Below are 20,502 nucleotides of genomic sequence, written 5' to 3'. Positions count from 1 at the left end.
GCTAACATCCACTAATGTCTGCTGTAAAAACTGCATAATTGACCTAGAGAAAGTTGTTTTGACCTTGAACATTATCTGTCTCTTCAACTACAAAATCTTACTAAACTCCTACATCACTTAACCCAAACCAGTGTGCTTAACATGTATCTTTTTCGTTTTGCTTGGTGTGCCTTATCTGTTCTGTTGAAAAGAATAAGCTCTTTGAGGGTAAAAACCTATGATTTAGACTCCTTTCTTTAGGCCACATTTAGCCCCGCCTCTTATTTGTTTATTGATAGTGATAGAAGTGTGCTAAAATTACACCTTAAATAACTAAAATGTAATCTAGTCAAAAGTACATCCTTCCTGGACATGGTGGCACACACCTGTAGTCCCAGTTACTTGGGAGGCTGGTGCGGGGAAGGGGGTGGGGGTCACTTGAGCTCAAGAGTTCTGGGCTGTAGTACACTATGCCAACCTATCAGGTGTCCACACTAAGTTTGGCATCAATATGGTGACCTCCTGGGAGTGGGTTCCACCACGTTGCCTAAGCAGGGGTGAACTAGCCCAGGTCGGAAACAGAGCAGGTCAAACTTCCCATGATCTCATTGCACCACTCTTCTCCAGCCTAGGCAACACAGTGAGATCCCCAACTCTAAGAAAATAATGAAGAAAGAAAAAAGTACATTCTTAATGTTTTATATAACCTTAGCATATAATTCCTCACAACTTAATTTATTTTTAGAAGATAAATACTGTGTCTGAAAGCCATGATTTATACTGGTGATTTCCTCCCCACAAGGAGAGGGGAAAAGACATGTAATTTGGCATGTTCAGACATGTTCCACTTATCCTGAAAGACCAGCTGCTCCTGGAAGAGAAGTGTTTTTTCCTTTAGCCATCCCAATCTTGAGTTTTTTCATTGTGTTATTTATGATGTTTACATGTGCTGGGTGGAAGAACTTACAAAAATATTCCTATGTTATGCCTATAGTACTGGCCGTACATATTTTTGGCTTTTATTAAACCATATTTCATTACATCTTGAGTTGAGGAAAGCCCTACAATTCAACAGAAGAGGCTCTACTAAGAAAAATGTATCATCTAAGAATTTTGGAATACATTGCTTTCTCACTTACTTGACATCAACCAAAATGGCAAAAACCCAGGAAGCAGCAGCAGAATCCTCTGCTTCTGCATAGCCCCTACGGGCACCAGTGTTGTAGTAGGCTAGCATGCTGTAATTGACAGAACATAATGTGTTGTGCTGGAGTCATCAGGAAAGGTCAATTGGGTAGTGTCTTCTGAAGGAAGAAATGGCCTAACCTGTTTGATAATGTCGAGAATGTCTCTCTCCGTGGTTATTATAGAGGATTCAACTCTTAAAGGGATGGGCTAAGTTTGTGAAATTTTGATTTAACAGAAACTACTAATTCCTTAGGGATGCTAGATAAATTAAGAGATTTAATACACTCAAAGTTTTCCTCTTGTTTTTTCTTCCTCTCTTAAAGTTCATTACCCTTAAGGTAAATTGCTGTTCATTTTTATCTTTCAGATTTTGTAGTACAATAATTTTTAGAGAGGGATGAACTTGACTGTAAGTTACATTTGTAGCCTGGCCTGGAATAAAGTGAATGTGTATAACGCATCTCTTCTCCAAGTGCCTGTTAATCGCATATTGTAGTATATGGCAGCACAAATTCACTTTGGGATCCGAAACTGAGTTTCCTGGATGCTTAATGGAACCTTCCTTGGCAGACTGAATAATGTACTTGTAATGGGTAGAGTGCAGAGTATTTTTTAGTTCTGAGTCTTAAGAGGGTGTTTTTTGAGTTTCGTCATGTTTACTGTCGGCTTCTTGTTACCTTGTAACAAGCTATAAGACATTGCCTTTTATCCCCAGTTTACTGAAAGTTTTTAACATGAATAGAGGTTGAAATTGATAAACATTTTTATTGCCTCTATTCAGATGATCAAATAATTTTCTCCTTTAATTTCTTATATGATGAGTTACATTGATTTATATGAAACCAACCTTGCATTCTTGTGACAAACCTAGCTTGTTTACTCTTTTTTTTTTTGAGACAGAGTCTTGCTCTGTCTCCCAGGCTGGAGTACAGTGCCGTAACTCAGCTCACTGTAACCTCCACCTCCCAGGTTCAAATGATTCTCCTGCCTCAGCCTCCCTAGTAGGTGGGATTACAGGCACGTGCCACCACACATGGCTAATTTTTGCATTTTTAGTAGAGACGGGGTTTCGCCATGTTGGCCAGGCTGGTCTTGAACTCATGACCGTAGGTGATCCGCCCACTTTGTCCTCCCTACAGGCGTGATGCCCAACCCTAACTTGCTTATTTTGTATTATCTTTTGTTCATTGCTGAACTTGGGTTTTCTAATACAAATAAATAAAACTTCCACACCTGTACTCATGATTGAGGAAAGTACATAATTTTTCTTTTCTTTTCTTTTTTTTTTGAGACCAAGTCTCACTCTGTTGCCCAGGCAATGGCAAGATCTCAGCTCACTGCAACCTCCACCTCCTGGTTCAAGTGATTCTCCTGCCTCAACCTCCTGAGTAGCTGGGATTACAGGCATACACTACCACACCCAGCTAATTTTTGTATTTTTAGTAGAAACGGAGTTTCACCATGTTGGTCAGGCTGATCTCAAACTCCTGACCTCCTGATCCGTCCGCCTCAGCCTCTGAAAGTGCTGGGATTACAGGCGAGAGCCACTGTACCTGACCATAATTTTTCCTTCTTATATTGTCCATGCTAGGTTTTAGCATTGAGGTTATACTCATCAAATGAGTAGAGGGTGTCTTCCCTTTTCTATAATTTAGAATATCTCATGTGAAATTGGAAATCTTTATTCTTTGAACTTTTGGAAGAATTTACTGGTAACACCATTTGGGCCTGACATTTGTTTGTAGGAAGATCTTTAATTACTGGTTCAGTGTCTTCACATTTTATAGTTTTGCCCTGGATTTCTATTTAGTTGAACAAATTTAATAAATAAATTTTTCTAAGACATCCATTTTGTGTGAGTTTTAAAATTAATTGACATAAAGTTATTCATGGTGCCCTTTCTAAAATCTCTTTAGCATCTGTAGTTATCTTTTTCATTTTTGATATTATTTATCCATATTTCTTTTTCCTAGTCTTGGCACATAATACTGTCTTTTCAACAAATCTACTTTTGGCCTTATTCTCTCTCTTGGGTGTTTCTGTTTCATTGATTTCTGCTCTCACTAAAATGCTTTATTCTTTGTTTTCTTTGGGTTTATTCTGTTTTTCAAACTTCTTTGGTTGTGTGATGAGCTCACTAATTCTTAGCCCTTTTTCTTTATAATGTATAAGCACATAAACATATACAATTTCTCTTAGGGCTGGGGCGACTGTACATGGAGGTTTGCCCAGGTCACTTAGGGGATGGTCTGTGTACGCCTTGTGGAGAAGTGATTGCTAATAGCTTCGCCTTGCACTCTCCAAAGGTTCCTGATTTGGACAATCAGTTATTTGATCTCCCTACCCAAGTTCTGCTTTAAATACATCGCACAAGTTCTTATTTGCAGTATTTTTAAAATTTAGTTCCAAGTATTTTCTATTATTTCTTTCAACCTTGGAGTTCTTTATAGATATGTTTCTTAATTTCTAAACCTAATGGGATTTTTCTGGTTGCCTAGACTATGTGATTTTTATTTAAATCTCATCCAGAGAGTATTTTTAAATGATTGTAGAAACACTATAGGCCAGTGGCTCTGGAGCTGGACAGACTGACAGATCTGGGGTTGAATCGTTGCTGTGTGACCTCGGGCAGGCACTCAGATTCTCTACATTTCGGTTTCTTCATCCGAAAATAGGATAATAGATACTTACCACATAGAAGCATTGGGTGGATTAAATAAAATCACACTTGGTGTTCAGTAAATGTTATCTTCTATGACAATTTTACTTTTTCAAAATCACTTTTATTTTACACAAACTATACTAAAGGACACTTTCTTAAATGATGTCGATACCACAAACTGAGAAACTTCATTGTTTAATGTTAAGTTTTAAAATGTAATGCGCCCTTTATCCCTAGTCTTTTCATCCTCACACTTAATAATAGTTTTTGTTTTGTTTTGAGACTGCATCTTTCTCCATCGCACAGGCTGGAGTGCAGTGGCTCACATTTCGGCTTACTAAAACCTCCCCTTCCCAGGTTCAAATAGTTCTCCGGCCTTAGCCTCCCTAGTAGCTGGGATTACAGGAGTGCACCACTGCACCTGGCTAGTTTTTGTATATTTAGTAGAGACGGGCTTTCACCATGTTGGTCAGGCTGGTCTCAAACTCCTGACCTCAGGTGATCTGCCTGCCTTGGCCTCCCAAAGTGCTGGGATTACAGATGTGAGCCACCGCACCCAGCCAACTTACTAATGTTATATGTACAACTAATACTTTCACCATCTGGTATCCTGGGGACTGAGAAACTTCATTGTTTATGGTAAGTTTTTAAAATCTGAGTTTCATCACCATCCTTCTCCCATATTTGATCTTGAGAAATCAGACAAACGTGTAGGCCTAGAAAGGACGTACTTTTTGTTCCTCATCTCTCAATGTCTTCTCACAGCATAGATGAGCCCATTGGAGCCTAAGCAATGTTGGCATGCCTTGGGGAGTTGTTTCAGAGTTCTTGGGTGTGTTTAGGGACAGTATCTGGCTCTTCATTATATCGCAGGAAACTAAACATTAATGTGAAGTTGGCACATTAATGTTTAGTAAAATCAGTGAAAATCAGCATTCTCTTCCAAAAAAGGAGAATGGATGTCGAATAGGCAACCAGTGGGCTCTTGATTTATGCATGTATTTTGTGTGTTACAGTCTCCCAGTTCCTTAAAATCTTCTCTTATATTTGCATATCTTTTTTTTCCGCCATGGAGTCCTAATATTGCTGGTAGTCAGACATATCTTTTTTCTTTTTTTTTGAGATGGAGTCTTGCTCTGTCGTCCAGGCTGGAGTGCAGTGGCAGGATCTCGGCCTCTGCCTCTCGGGCCAAGCCATTCTCCTGCCTCAGCCTCCCGAGTAGCTGGGTTCACAGGTGTTTGCCACTGCACTTGGCTAATTTTTTTGTAGTTTGAGTAGAGACAGGATTTTTACCTTGTTAGCCAGGTTGGTCTCAAACTCCCAGCCTCAGGTGATCTGCCCGCCTTGGCCTCCAAAACTGCTGGGATTATAGGCCTGAGCAACCCTGCCTGGGCCATATTTGCATATCTTCTGATTTTAGGTTGGGAGTTGCAGGGAGAATGTGGGGCAGTTGAAGATAATGTTTGTTGAAAACTTACCAGTATTATAATAGGGCTGGGCCCTATTACATACATTATCTTACATCATCTTTACAAGGTATCCTGGCTGCTCTTATTTTTTTGGAGAGGAAACTGAGGATTCACAACAATTAGTTAGATAACTCATCCAAGGTCGCACAGCTAGTAAGTGGTAAAGATTGGATTGCAGCCCAGGATGTTCTGACTTCACAGCCAGAGCCTCTTACCCAGCTATGCTGCTTCTCGATTTTCCATCTTCTTCCTGAGCCTTAACGGAAATACTAAGTGCGTGATGTTGTCTTCTTGGCACATTTTATATATCATCTCTCAGCTGGCCTTTGAACTGTCCCTACTTCACCTGGCACCCATAATTATCATATAGCCTTTGTTAGACCCTTTTCTCCTTTTTTTTTTTTCCTGTCAGCATTGTGTTTACTCTGTGTGCTGGCAGCAGAAACTAAAAAGGAAATGCAGAAAAAGCATCTAACGGTTTTCATAACGTAAACCAAATGTTGGGAGTGTGGGTGAGCTCGTGGGAGGAAAGGCACTATATAAATCTGACAAATAAATAAATAACTGGTTCTTTAAATAAACTGGCACTGGGAAAACCTTAAACTGTGACCTACTGAATTTAGGCTTATTCGGAGTCAGAAGTCTGCCTCTGCTCACCCAGCGTGAGTTCCTTACATGTGTGCTCTGTTGGGCGAATGGTGGGAGTGGAGGGAAGGGAGGAAGAAGAGGTTTGGTAGGAACCAGGCTGTGCCCTCACTGAAAGTGATTGCCTGCCTTGGTACATTAGAGGCATCTTTGTCATAGCTGTATTATGTATGCAGCACATTCTTAGATAACTTCAAAAAGACTAGAGAAGGGAGCGGGGGTTCAAGTGAAGGTCACTGAGTAAAGTTCACAGGATGTATTTTGAGGACAAGGACTGAATGACTTTACTCATCTCTGCAAATAAAAGATGTTATCAGCAGCATGCTCTGAGAATCTTTCTTCCCAATACGTTGGCTTTGTGACCTACCCCTGAAATGCCCCCCTTGGCCACTCCCACTCTGTCAAAACAAACAGTACAGAACAATCCCAATTATAGAATCTGTTCTGCAGATCACAGGTTTTGAAGCTTTGCACATCCTTAAAGTTATGCCACGGGGAGGGGATGAGGTTGCTGGCTAGTGCCCATGTGGAAGTCCCTTTTCCTGAGGAGGCCATACCAGACTGACTCTAGAGTTTCATTCTGGAAGGTGAGAAGACCAGCACTAAGCGGAAGTGAGGCCATCAGCCTGCCAGCTGCAGAGGCTCTGGTTACAGAACTGAGCAGCCCACGCCATCTCGGAGCTATCAAAGGAACTGATTTCCTGAGGTCACCTTTGAAGGTGCTGGGATGGTGGCAGAGGGGAAAGGGAGAGAAAATGGAAGGTGTTAATTACCTTCCTTTCCAAATAGTCCAAGATTTAGGCACTTTGCAAAAATAAGGCCTTAAGAATATCGTCAGCTAGGTGCAATGGCTCTCGCCTATAATCCCAGCACTTTCGGAGGCTGAGGCGGGCGGATCACTTGAGGTCAGGAATCCAAAACCAGCCTGGCCAACGTGGTGAAACCCCGTCTCTACTAAAAATACAAAAAAATATATATATATATATATAGGCAGGTGTGATGGCGAGCGCCTGTAATCCCAGCTACTTGGGAGGCTGAGACAGAATTGCTTGAACCCAAGAGGCAGAGATTGCAGTGAGCTGAGATTGCGCCACTGCACTCCAACCTGGAAGACAGAGTGAGACTACATCTCAAAAAAAAAAAAAATTATCTTCATCGGCCGGGCACTGTGGCTTTCACCTGTAATCCCAGTAATTTTGAGAGGCTGAAACGACGGATCACTGAGTTCAGCAGTTCAAGAACAGCTTGGCCAACATGGGGAAACCCCCCTCTCTACTAAAAATACAAAAATTAGCCAGGCATGGTGGCTCAAACTCCCAAGTAATCCCAGCTGCTTGGGAGGCAGAGGTTGCAGTGAGCTAAGATCTAGTCAGTGCACTCCAGCCTGGATGACAGAGCGAGACTTTGTCTTAAAAAAACTTCTTTGTCTTTCTTTTCTGAAAGAATTCCCTTCAGGTTCGCGGCATGCTGCCAGTGCCTGTGTTCTAAATGTCAAGTGTAAACCTGAGTTGGCAATTTACACTTCTTCAAAGACCATTGAAAGGTTTCTTTAAGAGCAACCTGATGAAGTTCTGCTGTAGAGCACTCAGGGTCCCTGTGAAAGGCTATCAGCCCACTGAACCTTGTTTAAGATATTGGCCAGGTGGATTCTGAGGCTTTTGATGTCTGGGATAAAAGGATAAGTGTATGTAAATTGCCTAGTAATTTTCATATTATAAAATGATCTTACCATGCTGCTTTAGGTAGAGTAATAAAGACAGAGCATGCTGCGCCATGCTATACCCTGATCTAGACAGTGTTCTGTCTGCACACAGATCTCTTCAGTTTGAGATTTCAAATCTCGATGTTCTAGAAATCTGTTTGCCACCTGTTCCCACAGATTGGTTCAAATCAAACTATTTTATTAAAGCTATTCAAGAATTCTGTTTATCAATAGAACAAGCTAAAAGTAGAGAATAAGACCTTAATATTACAGGATTGTATTACTTTTCCTTGAACCTTTCTACCTGAGGGTATGTACTCACAAATGCTTTTCTTTATACACAAAGATCAGTGTTTAGTGCATATTTCATGGTTTGAGAGTCACACATCTCCCAACTTCTGAAGAGCCACCATCCTAAATATCCCAGTCTGTCAGTTACGGCTGTGGCAGAAACCATGCTTTACAGACATGATTGTAGTTTCACTCTCGGAAGCATTTGGAGGATAATACATCCTCCTGTCACAGATAAGCAAACAAAGCCAAGAAACTTTGCCTTTGGTCATTTCCCTACTAAGGGGTGGCAGGCTTTCCCTTCTACGCTGCCCACCCAACAGTTTGGAAAGGGCAGCTGGCACACATCTGGATTTATGTGACAGCTGAAGATTGTTAAGGAAGCTCAACTAATAACAGATTTTTATTGTTCTATCTCACTATAAAAACAGTGTCTATTTATTATCGAACTATAGATGAGCAAAAAAAAGAAAATCACCTAAAAATAGAACCACCCCAAAGATTGGCAGTGTTAATATTTAAGTGTAAATCTTTCTGTGGTTTTTAAATAGACACCATAATACTATTATTTTTCCCAAGCTTTGATACTTTATGTACTGTTTAGCAGTCTTCCTTAATACGTCAAAAATACCTTTATATTCACATTATATAGTTTCCAATGGTTGCTTTCAACTAAATGACTATATCACAATATATAGCCAGTTTCCTTGTTAGATAACTGTGTTGGTGACCATCTTGGTAGCTATATCTGGTCATCTGTGACTGAAGTGCTGTTTAGATACCTGGCATAGAATTATTAACTGCCTGCTCATCTTCCAAGTTAAAAGGAAAAAATCCTTGTCTTTTGACTTTGTTACTTTTTAAATTACTAATGAGTTAAACTTTTTGTTTATGACCATTGCTATTATTTAAGGGTATTCCTGTTTATGTCCTTTGCCCTTTCTTTTCCTCTTGATATGTTCATCTTTTATTAATTTCTAAAAGCTCTTTATGTCAACAGTGAGATTGCTGTATCTGTCAGAGATTTTCCTCAGTTTTACTTTTGGTTTTGTTTCTGGTGTGTTCTGACTGCTACAGATTCTTTCCCCCTAATTTGATGTATTTCTTTTGGTTTTGTTTCTGGTGTCTTTAACTTACAGAAATTTATACAGTGAGGTATATCCACGTTTATCTTGATGATTTCTTCTGTTGGTGTGATACTTAGGTTTTCCCTCACTCCAAAGTTATGGAAGTTTTCATATATATTTACATTCATATTATGGTTTCACTTTTTTGAGACAGTCTTGCTCTGTCGCCCAGGCAGGAATACAGTGGCGCAATCTCTGCTTACTGCAACCTCCACCTCCCAGGTTCAAGCCACAGCCTCCTGAGAAGCTGGGATTACAGGCACACATCACCACACCCATCTAATTTCTGTGTGTGTGTGTGTGTGTGTGTGTTTGAGATGTGTGTTTGAGATGGAGCCTCGCTCTGTTACCAGGCTGGAATGCAGTGACACAATCTTGGCTCACTGCAACCTCTACCTCCCAGGTTGAAGTGATTCTCCTGCCTTAGCCCATCAAGTAGCTGGGACTACAGGCCTGCTACACCACGCCCAGCTAATTTTTTTATTTTTAGTAGAGACAGGTTTCATCATGTTGGCCATGATGGTCTCGATCTCTTAACCTCATGATCCACCCGCCTCAGCCTCCCAAAGTGCTCGGACTACAGGTGTGAGCCACTGCACCTGGCCAATTTTTTTGTATTTTTAGTAGAGATACAGTTTTGCCATGTTGGCCAAGCAGACCTCAAGCTTACTGCCCGCCTCGACCTCCCAAAGTGCTGGGATTGTAGGCATGAGCCACCATGCCTGGCTGATTTCACTTTTTATATTGGAACCTTATAAATTTATTTTGATGTCTATGTAAAATAAGGTCTAATTTTTCCCCCAACTAATTTGAAATGCTAACCTTAACAAGTAATAAATTTTGGAATATATTTGACAGTTTTTGGCTTTCCATTCAATTCCTTTGATCTGCCAATCTTACAATTCCTTGTATTACTGTTTTAATTATTGTAGTTTTATGACATGTCAGTAGCTAGTGAGTCCTTATATCTTTTCAAAATAAAGTTTACAATTATTTTGTCAAGTTAGTTGGGAAGGCATTTGCTTTTATAGAATAATTTTCAGTGAATCAGTAGCTTCAAAGTCCTAAATATCTTCTCTTAGCTCTTTTTTCTTTCTTGTCCTCAGAAAACAATTTCAAGATTTTATTCTTATATGGCCTCTGTGTTTCCTGATTATTCCTAGGAATGTTATTTTTTTTATTGCTACTATGAATGGGATTCTCTGTTTTTTTTTTTTTTTTTCTTCTTCTTTTAAGGGCCAGAGAGTGCCCGCGGGTCTCGAATCACGCAGAATGGTTGTTTTCCACCATAGAAAGCATTGCCCCGCTGAGCTAAAGCCAGTCCCGGGATTCTCTCTTTTAAAAACAAAAAAAAAACACTACATTTTGTAACTGGTTAGTTTGTATTCAGCCTTTAAAAATTCCTTCTATCTTAGGTGAGAGAATGGATGAACTAGTGAATAAACATTTATGTATATGTTAGTGCTATTTGCAAATAATTGATCTTATATATTCAGATACATAATCTATACAAATTGCGCATAAAATAAACACACATGGGAGATTAGAGGCTACCACATCATTGCTTTGTTTTTTGTTTTTTGGGTTTTTTTTTGCCACTTCCTGACTCAAGAGCTTTGAAATACATAGTGTAATTTTGGGAAGAGGGTTAAGTGTCGAGAAATAAGCATTATTAAATACTTTGCAAATAATTTCATTAATTGGAACGTCTAGTCCCCAGTGCTCGGTCTAGTAGGTATTCATCAAGTCTCAGTTCAACATGAAAACCTCTTTGTTCTTACAGATTTCAGAGACAACTGTCTGAACCCTGCCACCCCTTCCCTCCTCAGCCAGGAGTTCCTGGAGATAATCGCCCCAGTTACCATCGGCAAATGTCAGAACCTATTGTCCCTGCAGCTCCCCCACCCCCTCAGGGATTCAAACAAGAATATCATGACCCACTCTATGAACATGGGGTCCCAGGCATGCCAGGCCCCCCAGCACATGGGTTCCAGACACCAATGGGAATCAAGCAGGAGCCTCGGGATTACTGCGTCGATTCAGGTCAGCAGAAAATCTTGCTTGTCATTGCTTCATTCTTGCATTCTTGCCTCATTATTCAGTGTTTTATACATGCAGGGCCTTGGGGAATCATTTTATAAGAATTGCCCTCAAATAACAGGAGCTAGTAAAGCTGACATGTTTATTATGCACAATGGAATACAAAACAGAAAAGCTGGCTGGGCACAGTGGCTCACACCTGTAATCCCAGCACTTTGGGAGGTTGAGGTGGGTGGATCACGAGATCAGGAATTTGAGACCAGTTTGACCAACATGGTGAAACCTGTCTCTACTAAAAATACAAAAAAAATCAGCTGGATGTGGTGGCTCACCTGTAATCCCAGCTACTCAGGAGGCTGAGGCAGGAGAATTGCTTGAAACCAGGTGGTGGAGGCTGCCGTGAGCCAAGATCCCATCATTGCACTCCAACCTGGGCAACAGAGCAAGACTCTGTCTCAAAACAAACAAACAAACAGAAAAGCTATGTAAATGGTAGAAAGTGCAGTAGGCAGGCAGAAGTGGTATGAAGTACATCTCTGAGTCCAAGCCCGAAGATTGTTGGGGTTCAGTTTTGGATGGAATTTGCTTTTGACGTTCTCTGAGATAATACAGAGATTGATCTATTCTGGCACAAACTGGTTATGGGAAATGCTGGGGAAGTAGGCAGAAGGGAGAGACCTGTTGCTTTATGACAGAAAACTTACCAAGTGTGAGATAGTGATGTGTGTAAACATTTCCATAAGCATTCCTCTTGAAAGCTTTAATGGATTTGTCTCAAGAGTAGTATGAACAGCAACATTTTTTCCTTTAAGACTGACATTTTGATCTGTCCTGATGGGTTTTGTACCCCACCCCACTCCACTCCCTTAAAGCAAGGCATTCAACAGATGTTACCGTATCTGTAAGTCTGATCTGAGTTGTGTTCCCAGGGTGATAGCTCATCCCACGTGAACACAACTCAACTGTCTTTTCTCTCAATGGACACTGATAACATGATGCCTGAAGACGAGATCACTTGAGTGTGGTTCGGTTTCAGTGTGACAGTCCCAGCACAGCAAAAATGTACCAAACTGCAATCCTCTACCCCTGCCAGAGCAAGTCCTGGCTTCCTAACTTCAGGTCCCCTAATCCCTTTGGCCTAAAAATATTCCCACCTCTTGTAGCAGAATTAGATGTGGCCACCAGCAGTAAAGGGGAGCAAACTGGAAAAGATCTAAAGCCGTCCTCTTCTCCTTCCCACCCTAACGCCCAGGAGTTAGCATGGGCAAGAGCCCGGGCTTGGCCTTTTGAAGACCAATATTTTTTCCCCTGCCATTAGCTCTTTCACCAGATTTGGTGCTAATTTCTAAAATGAGCAAATGATGAGAGTGAAGCAGCTTTTTTCTTTCTTCCCATGACTCTTGATTAGGAGAACCTTCCTTTCAGATGGTAGGTTATGGTGTTTCCCATCTTGCTTATTGGGTGGCACCTCTTTCCCAGGACAAAGCCAAAAAGACATGACCCCAGACATGGAGGAGCAGGAGGTTTAGAGGCTTTAACCACAGGGCTGCAGTTGACCGATATGCTGCTTCTGCTGCAGAAATGATTGATGGGATTGTGTCCACCTTTGTTTCCCTTTCAGAAGTGCCTAACTGCCAGTCATCCTACATGAGAGGGGGTTATTTCTCCAGCAGCCATGAAGGTAAGGAACCTGCTTTTCCTCACTTCTCTCCTCCATCTCTCTCTCTCTGTCTCTCTCTCTCTCTCTCTCTCTCTCTCTCTCTCTCTCTTTCTTTGAGACAGTTTTTTTGCTCTTGTTGCCCAGGCTGGAGTGCAATGGTACAATCTCTGCTCACTGCAACCTCCAAATCCCAGGTTCAAGCAATTCTCCTACCTCAGCCTCCCAGGTATCTGGGACTACAAGAATGCACCATCACATCCAGCTAATTTTCTGTATTTACTAGAGACAGAGTTTCACCATTTTGGTCAGGCTGGTCTCAAAGTCCTGACCTCAGGTGATCTACCACCACCACCCCCACCCCACCCGCCCCGGCCCCTCAAAGTGCTGGGATTACAGGCGTGAGCCACTGCGCCCAGACCTCTCTCTCTCTCACTTTCTTTCTTTTTCTATTTCTTTCTTTTTCTTTCCTTCCTTCTTTCCTTCTTTTTTTTTTACTTTCTTTTCTTCTTTCTTCTTCTTTTTTTGAATAGTACTCAAGCTTAAAATTGCTCAGTTTCCAAGCTGATATTTGAGATCATAGATTAAACCTTGCTTAGCTCATGAATATAAAGCTAATTGATTGTAATCTTCAATTATTTTGCACGCAGGGTTTAAGCATGCCCCTAAGCCCTGTGAGGGCTGCCATTTTCATTAGCAGTGATCCTAACTTTTTAGAGTGTAGGACAATTTGGAGAAAAAATAAATGCACCTTATTTCCCCATTTCCAGAAATGGAGGTTATATATAATAGCTTACATGACACGATCAGCTTAAACTGGAATTTAGGAGTTATGTCAGTGAGGATGGTTTTCCTGTTTTATAGTTATGTCAGTGAGGGTCCAAGGATGTCTTAGAGTTTTTAAAATGTGTCTCTAGGTTTTACTTAGTTTGAGTGCTTGGGTGGGTAACTCTACATTGTAATTATTATTGTATGTTAAATGGTTGCCACTTTTAACATAGGAGGGAAATTTAAGGTATTCTTCACCAAACTTGAGGGGGCTGGTGGTGAAGTGAGCTAGCAGGGGGTAGGGAGTATTAGGGATGGGAGTGGAGAGATATATTTTGTACAAAATGCTTTGTTGAAGGACACAAATATTTTTCTAATTGGACTTTTAAAAAGTACCTCAAATGAGAACAGATATAAAGCAGTTTACCCGCAAGCTTGGATTATCACTTATCCTAACATCTATTTTTATGTGAAGATGATAGTTTTATATCAAGAGTGTATGCTGTCTCCTCGACTTCTTGTGCCCAATCCCTTTGGGATCAACTTAATTTAATAAGTCTCTGAGATAATCTCACTCTATATAGCAGCAGGAGCAGTGGGCAAGGTTGAGCCTGTGACTTTGCCTTCATTAGTGCTGACCTACTAATTAGGGTGAAAGTAACTGGAAACAAATAAGATGCATAAGTGTTCCAAAGCATATGGTTTCAAGGAAGTGGTCTGAATGGAGCTAGAATGTTCGTTTCTTGGAGGAGCTTGCTTTTGAGCTAGTTTTCTTTCTTTAAAATATAAACTTTTGTAGCTTATTCTTAGCATAAGCAATAAATACTGACTGCACACGATTTAGAAACTACAAACAGGCAAAAAGATGAAAATTGAATCTCACTGCCCAGAGATAACCGTTAAGTTGCTACATAGTCTTTCAGTCTTTTCTGTGCATATGTAAATATGGAATTATACAGATTATACAGGACTCATTGTTTTATAGTCTTTTTTAACAGTCATTAACTCACATTGAACACTGTGTTTCAAACACTGTTCTGTGTTCTTTACATGCATTAATTTATTTAATTCCCATAGCAGCCCTAGAGGATAGATATTTTTATTTGCCCCATAGGGTAATGAGGAAACCGAGGCCCAGAGAGGATAAAAGATTTGCCCAAGGGCATGTGGCTGTAAGGGTTGAGCCAGAGCTCTAAACCAGGCCCTGTGGCTCCAGAGCCCCTACCATACTCCTTCCATACTCCACAGCCAATGCCTACCATCTCCTTCCATACTCCACAGCCAGTGCCATCTCTATGGCACCCAACATTCCTCTATGATTTTCTCTTTCATGGCTGCACAGTACTCACTGCATGGGTATGTATTTAGCTAATCACCTGTTGCTGAAAAGTGGGTATTTCCAGATTATTCCTAAATTCAGTGAACATTCATCTAGCTGAATGTTTTTGTATTATCATTCTCTTGATTCTTGAAACTAAGTTTCTGAAATTTCTGGGTAAAAGGGGGTACTGACAGTTTTTGTGAGGGTCTGTGTTTTGTTGTTTTTAGTGCATTGTCACAGATTTTTAAATACTAGGATTTCTCTAAAGAAGTAATTAAATGTGAATCAAAAGGAAGAAGGGAGCCTTTTGTTGGGGGAGGATAATTGGGCTTTTAAGCTCCTGCATAAATGAATGACAGTAGCAAATCAATGGGCTCATTTGATGGAAAGGAGCCCCGGTAGGGACTGCAATCATGCTTAGGGGCATGAAAGGCCTTCAGAGGTGAGCTCAGAGCTTCAAGTTACCCTTCTGGGCAAAGACTAACTTGGGATGGTAGATTCAGGAGTTCCTTTCAGAACACTGAAATGGGAAAGGTTTTTTTTAGAACTCCTTTCCTAGACGTATGTCTTCTTTTTCTCAAATACATTTCTCCCTGAAGATTTAAAGCAGTGTGATTCCCAAAACCTGTGACAACAGCTTCACCTGGGATTTTTTTTAAATGTACATTCTCAGGACCCATCCCAGGCCTACTGAATCAGAGCTCTGAGGAGTGGAGCCCAGCAATCTGTGTTTTAACAAGTCCTTCAGGAGATTCTGATGCACCTTCAAGTTTGAGAACTACTGAGTAGAGATTCTCAAGTTTGGTCAAACATTAGACTCACTGGGGGAGCTTCTAAAAATTTTGATATCCAGGCTTCATCCAGAGCAATTAAATCAGAAATTCTGGGGTGAGACCCATGCTTTAGTAGTTTTTAAAGCTCCCCAGGTGATTCCAGTGTGCATCCAAGGTTGGGGACCACTAGTCTCTGTCATTTGAAATGAAAGTCAAAAGAACTGATACTCATGAAGCATTGGCTGCCTTTTATAAGTGATTAGTTCCTGAGGATGGTTTCTATGGGTAGCTGCTTCTCACTCACTTGGTTAGATGGGAGACCGAGTGTTGTTTCACTGGGTACCCTGTGATGTTCTGATTGAGTGCCCAGCCCTGTCTCCTGGACACTGGCTGTGATGGGCACAGCTGCCTGGGGCTCTCTTTGAGGTTCCTGAATGTTTCTACAGAAGCAGTTGATGTCTGTAGCAGGCAAACTAGAAGGGAGTGGGGGAAGAGAGGAAGGAAAGCATTTTGCATAATTACAACATTTAGGAAAGAGCATGGTCTTAGGGGAAATATTTTTAGCAAGGCATTGGGTTGCTTACTACACAAGTGCATTTGTGTGTGTTTTCCCTCCACCCTTTCCCTGACTTCAAACACATGGAAGAAGTTAGTTTAAAAAAAAAAAAAAAACCAGCATTTTTAATTGTTCTAAATTACCCTGACTTGCTTTTTCTCTCCTTATACAGGCTTGACCACAGATGTCTGTGAAACAGTTAATGAAACAAGTGTTTCTGATTGGCATCTGTGATTGCTAAGATAGCCATCCTGCCTTAAGTGTTCACCTGGAGTCTTTGCATCATGTTTTGAGTCTTTTGTTTCTACTTCGCCCCTCAAACAGGTTCTTCCTTCCTGCCACCTTTATTTGAGTGATTAGATGATTGTGGCCACAACTGATAAACTGCTGGCACAAATTCAGCTGACTTAAATTTCACTTAAACCAACAGTATCTTCCAGATGGTTTAGAGGACCACAGGTGGTGATGCCTAGAAACCGCAAAATACCCCAAAGTGATGCTTCTTATAGGCAGATCTTCATCTGATTAGTTCTGAAAAACAAACCGAGAATTTCATCTGGGTGTATACGTTGTTGTTGTTTTCTGTGTACTCTGAATGTATTTTTCTTCCCTTAGAGGAGAACAACTCTAAAAAGAACATGGCAAATTTGACAGATATGTAAACTTTGAAGTAGTTCACTTAGAATGACTTTATAATAAGACCATTAAGACATCGCTGGAATATCAAAATACATATGGGATGTCGGGAAGTATATAGCTTCCTGGCAGCCAGGACAAAATGTTTGAAGCATACTAGATTAGTCTTGTTGGTAAGACAGAGTATACCAGTTTTTCATAAAAGTCAGTTTAGTACCAAATTGGAAAATAAATTTATCAGGAGTCACTGAATCCCTGACTTTAAAGTTAGCATTATATTCTTACATATTTTTAACGAAGACTATAGAATCTCTTATTTATTCAAATATCTATTTAGTACTTATGTGTAAGTTGCCATGAGGATACTAAGATACCAAGATATGGTCCTTATCCTCAAGGAATTTAGAATTTTGATGGAGGATATAAGATCAGGCTCTCACATTATTCCATTAATTTCTTAATTGTACTCACCACAATGTACAACGACTATGTTTTTTTAAATATCATTTATTACACACTTAGGTACCAGGAGCTACTCTTGGCATTCTGGTATAAAGATAGAGCAGTAGATCAATTGAATGATTTTAACTCAAACTCATAACAACACCACAAGGTAGGAATTATTATCTGCTGAAATGAGGACACTGGAGCACAGAGAGATCCATTTATTCAATATCGCACAGCTAATTGGGATCCATCGGTACTATACCATCTCTCATTTCTTTTTCTCTAACAGGAAAATGGCAGGTCTGTCTCCCGCAGTTGGGATGCAGTCTCCATGAGAACAAGGACCGAGTGTATATTCTTCTGGCTACCTACTGCCTTCTAGCACGATGCCTGGCATAAATATTTAGTGGATTAAATAGTATATAAATGTCAATAAAACAGACTTCCTTTGATGTCGTTAAGCAACAGAGAACTAATGCTTAGGGCTGAGAAAACAAAAATGATTAATACAAATCTCAAAACAGTCTCAGTTGTGCAGAGTTTCTTCAGTCCCAGGCCTCTTAAAAATGGTGCTGGTCCTGCCAAGAAGCTACTCGATCCGGGTTGACTGAAGAAACAAAGAATGGTGAAATTATATCTTGGCGCCTTTACTCATGGATTTTTTTTTTTTTTTTTTTTTTTTGAGACAGAGTCTTGCTCTGTCTCCCAGGCTGGAGCGCAGTGTCGCGGTCTCCACTCACTGCAACCTCTGCCTCCTGGGTTCAAGCAGTTCTCCTGCCTCAGCCTCCCAGGTAGCTAGAATTACAGGCACCCACCAGTATGCTCAGCTAATTTTTTGTATTTTTAGTAGAGACAGCGTTTCACCATGTTGGCTAGGTTGATCTCGAACTCCTGACCTCAGGTGATTCACTTTCCCCCCAAGCCTCCCGAAGTGCTGGGACTACAGGCTGTTTGTCTATGACAAACTGGTTTAAAATCACTTATTCCTTGCTCCTCCGTAAGCCACATGTCACTTGTTATTATGGCTGTCCTCATTCAGACCCCTTGAAGCTTTACAGGTAGTCACCCTTGTAATTGCTCATGGACTCACCACTGCGCCCGGCCTTGTGGATTTTTCAAGTTGCAGTGAATCCTTCTCAGATGCTAATGAAAATCCTTCATTGTAGAGCCTTTTCCCCTGCCTGCCCCCACTGTATATTGAACATGTAAACCTGTACTATAGAGCCAGGTGAACTGACTGGAGGATGAAGCTCTGGGAAGCACTGCCTGTCAGACAGGAGCCCTGGGGCATTCTCCTAAGAGGTGTGCTGCTGAAGGAATATGCACTGCAGACCTTACACTTCCCAACAGGCTAAACTACAAGGAAGAATGTGGCCCCCATCAAAGTTATCTGTTACCTGGCTCTGATTAGAAGCACCAATCTTGACAGGGTGCCTAGTGGCATGGTGGTTAGCACTGAATGTGTATTAGGGGTTTGTGGAGGAAGAACATCAGGCCATCCTTCCTTCTTGAGCCCTTTAACTTGTGTTGTTGGGCCAGTTCCTCTTTCTTGACCTTTGTTTTGTCGTCTATACAATGAATTTGTTTCTTTGCTGGACAGTCTTTTCAGATCCCCTTCACTGTGTTTGGTAAGAACACCTCCAGTACTGCTTTCGAAATCGCTACAGGCCCAAGTTTTTATTCATTTTGGCAACATTCTTTACCCTTCAAGCTCTTTCGTAATTGAATGAGACATGTGAGTAGTTTGGATGAGTTTATAGGAAAGGTTGAAATTAATTTTAGCTAACAGGAAAATGGCAGGTCTATGTACAGATCAACCAAATCCATCCAGCTAGGCCAACTGAAATAGAGGTGTGTTTTCAGATGTAAAGGCTTAGTCAGAGCGACATTGATCCATGCAGACCTCAGAAGCAAAATGTGAAGGAACGTACTGGTGACTCAGCACTTCCTGTAGTCTTAGCTGTAAAAGCAGGAATTGATTCTGCTCTGACTGAGGCGCAGGTGATTACATCAGAATTAGAACTCCTGAGCCCTTTTGAAATCCCTGAAAATTCAGTCTGGCATAGATACAGCAGTAGGGCTTAGGACCTGAAATGATAGGGTCCCACTTTAGTCCTTAAATCCATAGTTTTAGTACAACACAGAATTTGTTAAGCAATGTAGTCTTTCTTCTTAAATTCTCTTTCAGGTTTTTCATATGAAAAAGATCCCCGATTGTACTTTGATGACACTTGTGTTGTGCCTGAGAGACTGGAAGGTAAGTAGTCCCATCCAGGGTTTGTTGCCAGGTAGAGGTTTGGAGATGTCAGAATACCTCAGTCATGACTGTCTTCCCAAGTTGAATGATTAAATCAGCATGAACAACTCCTTTTTATCCCAACCACCTGAGATACTTACAGCTAAGATATTGTGTGATGTTTCCTTGTCCCAAACAGGCAAAGTCAAGCAGGAGCCTACCATGTATCGAGAGGGGCCCCCTTATCAGAGGCGAGGTTCCCTTCAGCTGTGGCAGTTCCTGGTCACCCTTCTTGATGACCCAGCCAATGCTCACTTCATTGCTTGGACAGGCCGAGGCATGGAGTTCAAGCTGATAGAACCAGAAGAGGTATGTATGTGCTGGATGCTGGACTCAGACGATGTTTGATTTGTTGTTGTTGATGATGATGTTTTTTGTTTAGATTTCCTTTGAGGCTTTTTATTGTGTTAAGTCTGCTCTTCTCATTCAACTTCTGGCCTGGCCAGTGGGCTTGGCAGTATACCTCTTATTAATAGGACAGTTTATAATACACGGACAGGCAGAGTTCTCCACTGTAGAATACATTAAAAGTATTTCTAACACTTCTGCAAAATCTGGGGAGCGAGACCATGAAGACTTGTATTCAAATAGGATATGCTCTCCCCCTTGGAAAGTCTTTTTCAACTGTTGTTTCAATGATACAGACTTGTTTTGCTCTTAGCCCCTGTAGGCCATGGACTGTCTCTGAGGCTGCATGAACATATCGTATGACACTTTGCCAATATATTACAGGATACAGCTACCCACTATGTATTTCAAATGGCTGTAGCCTGGAAAAATTAAATTATCAGAGATGGATCAATCTTATGAGCTTAGATTTTTTTTTTTTTTTTTTTTTGAGACAGAGTTTCACTCTTGTTACCCAGGCTGGAGTGCAATGACGCGATCTCGGCTCACCGCAACCTCCGCCTCCTGGGTTCAAGCAATTCTCCTACCTTAGCCTCC

At 41.0% G+C, this 20,502-nt stretch overlaps 1 protein-coding gene across 3 annotated transcripts in view; it reads left to right on the top strand.

Moving 5' to 3' along the window:
- The window catches only part of ETV5 (ETS variant transcription factor 5), a 66,012-nt gene that overhangs the window by 34,881 nt on the left and 10,629 nt on the right, over nucleotides 1-20,502 (top strand). For all 3 annotated transcript variants that reach the window (XM_017964741.4, XM_008981351.5, XM_035274689.3), the window contains exons 8-11: nucleotides 10,847-11,106; nucleotides 12,725-12,784; nucleotides 19,450-19,518; nucleotides 19,697-19,866. In XM_017964741.4, the coding sequence (XP_017820230.1) occupies nucleotides 10,847-11,106; nucleotides 12,725-12,784; nucleotides 19,450-19,518; nucleotides 19,697-19,866 (559 nt within the window). The remainder of the gene's footprint in view (nucleotides 1-10,846; nucleotides 11,107-12,724; nucleotides 12,785-19,449; nucleotides 19,519-19,696; nucleotides 19,867-20,502) is intronic.

The sequence above is a fragment of the Callithrix jacchus genome, chromosome 15 (assembly GCF_049354715.1).
Source record: "Callithrix jacchus isolate 240 chromosome 15, calJac240_pri, whole genome shotgun sequence".
NCBI classification, from domain to species: domain Eukaryota; kingdom Metazoa; phylum Chordata; class Mammalia; order Primates; family Cebidae; genus Callithrix; species Callithrix jacchus.
This window is presented reverse-complemented; position numbering and strand designations above follow the sequence as displayed.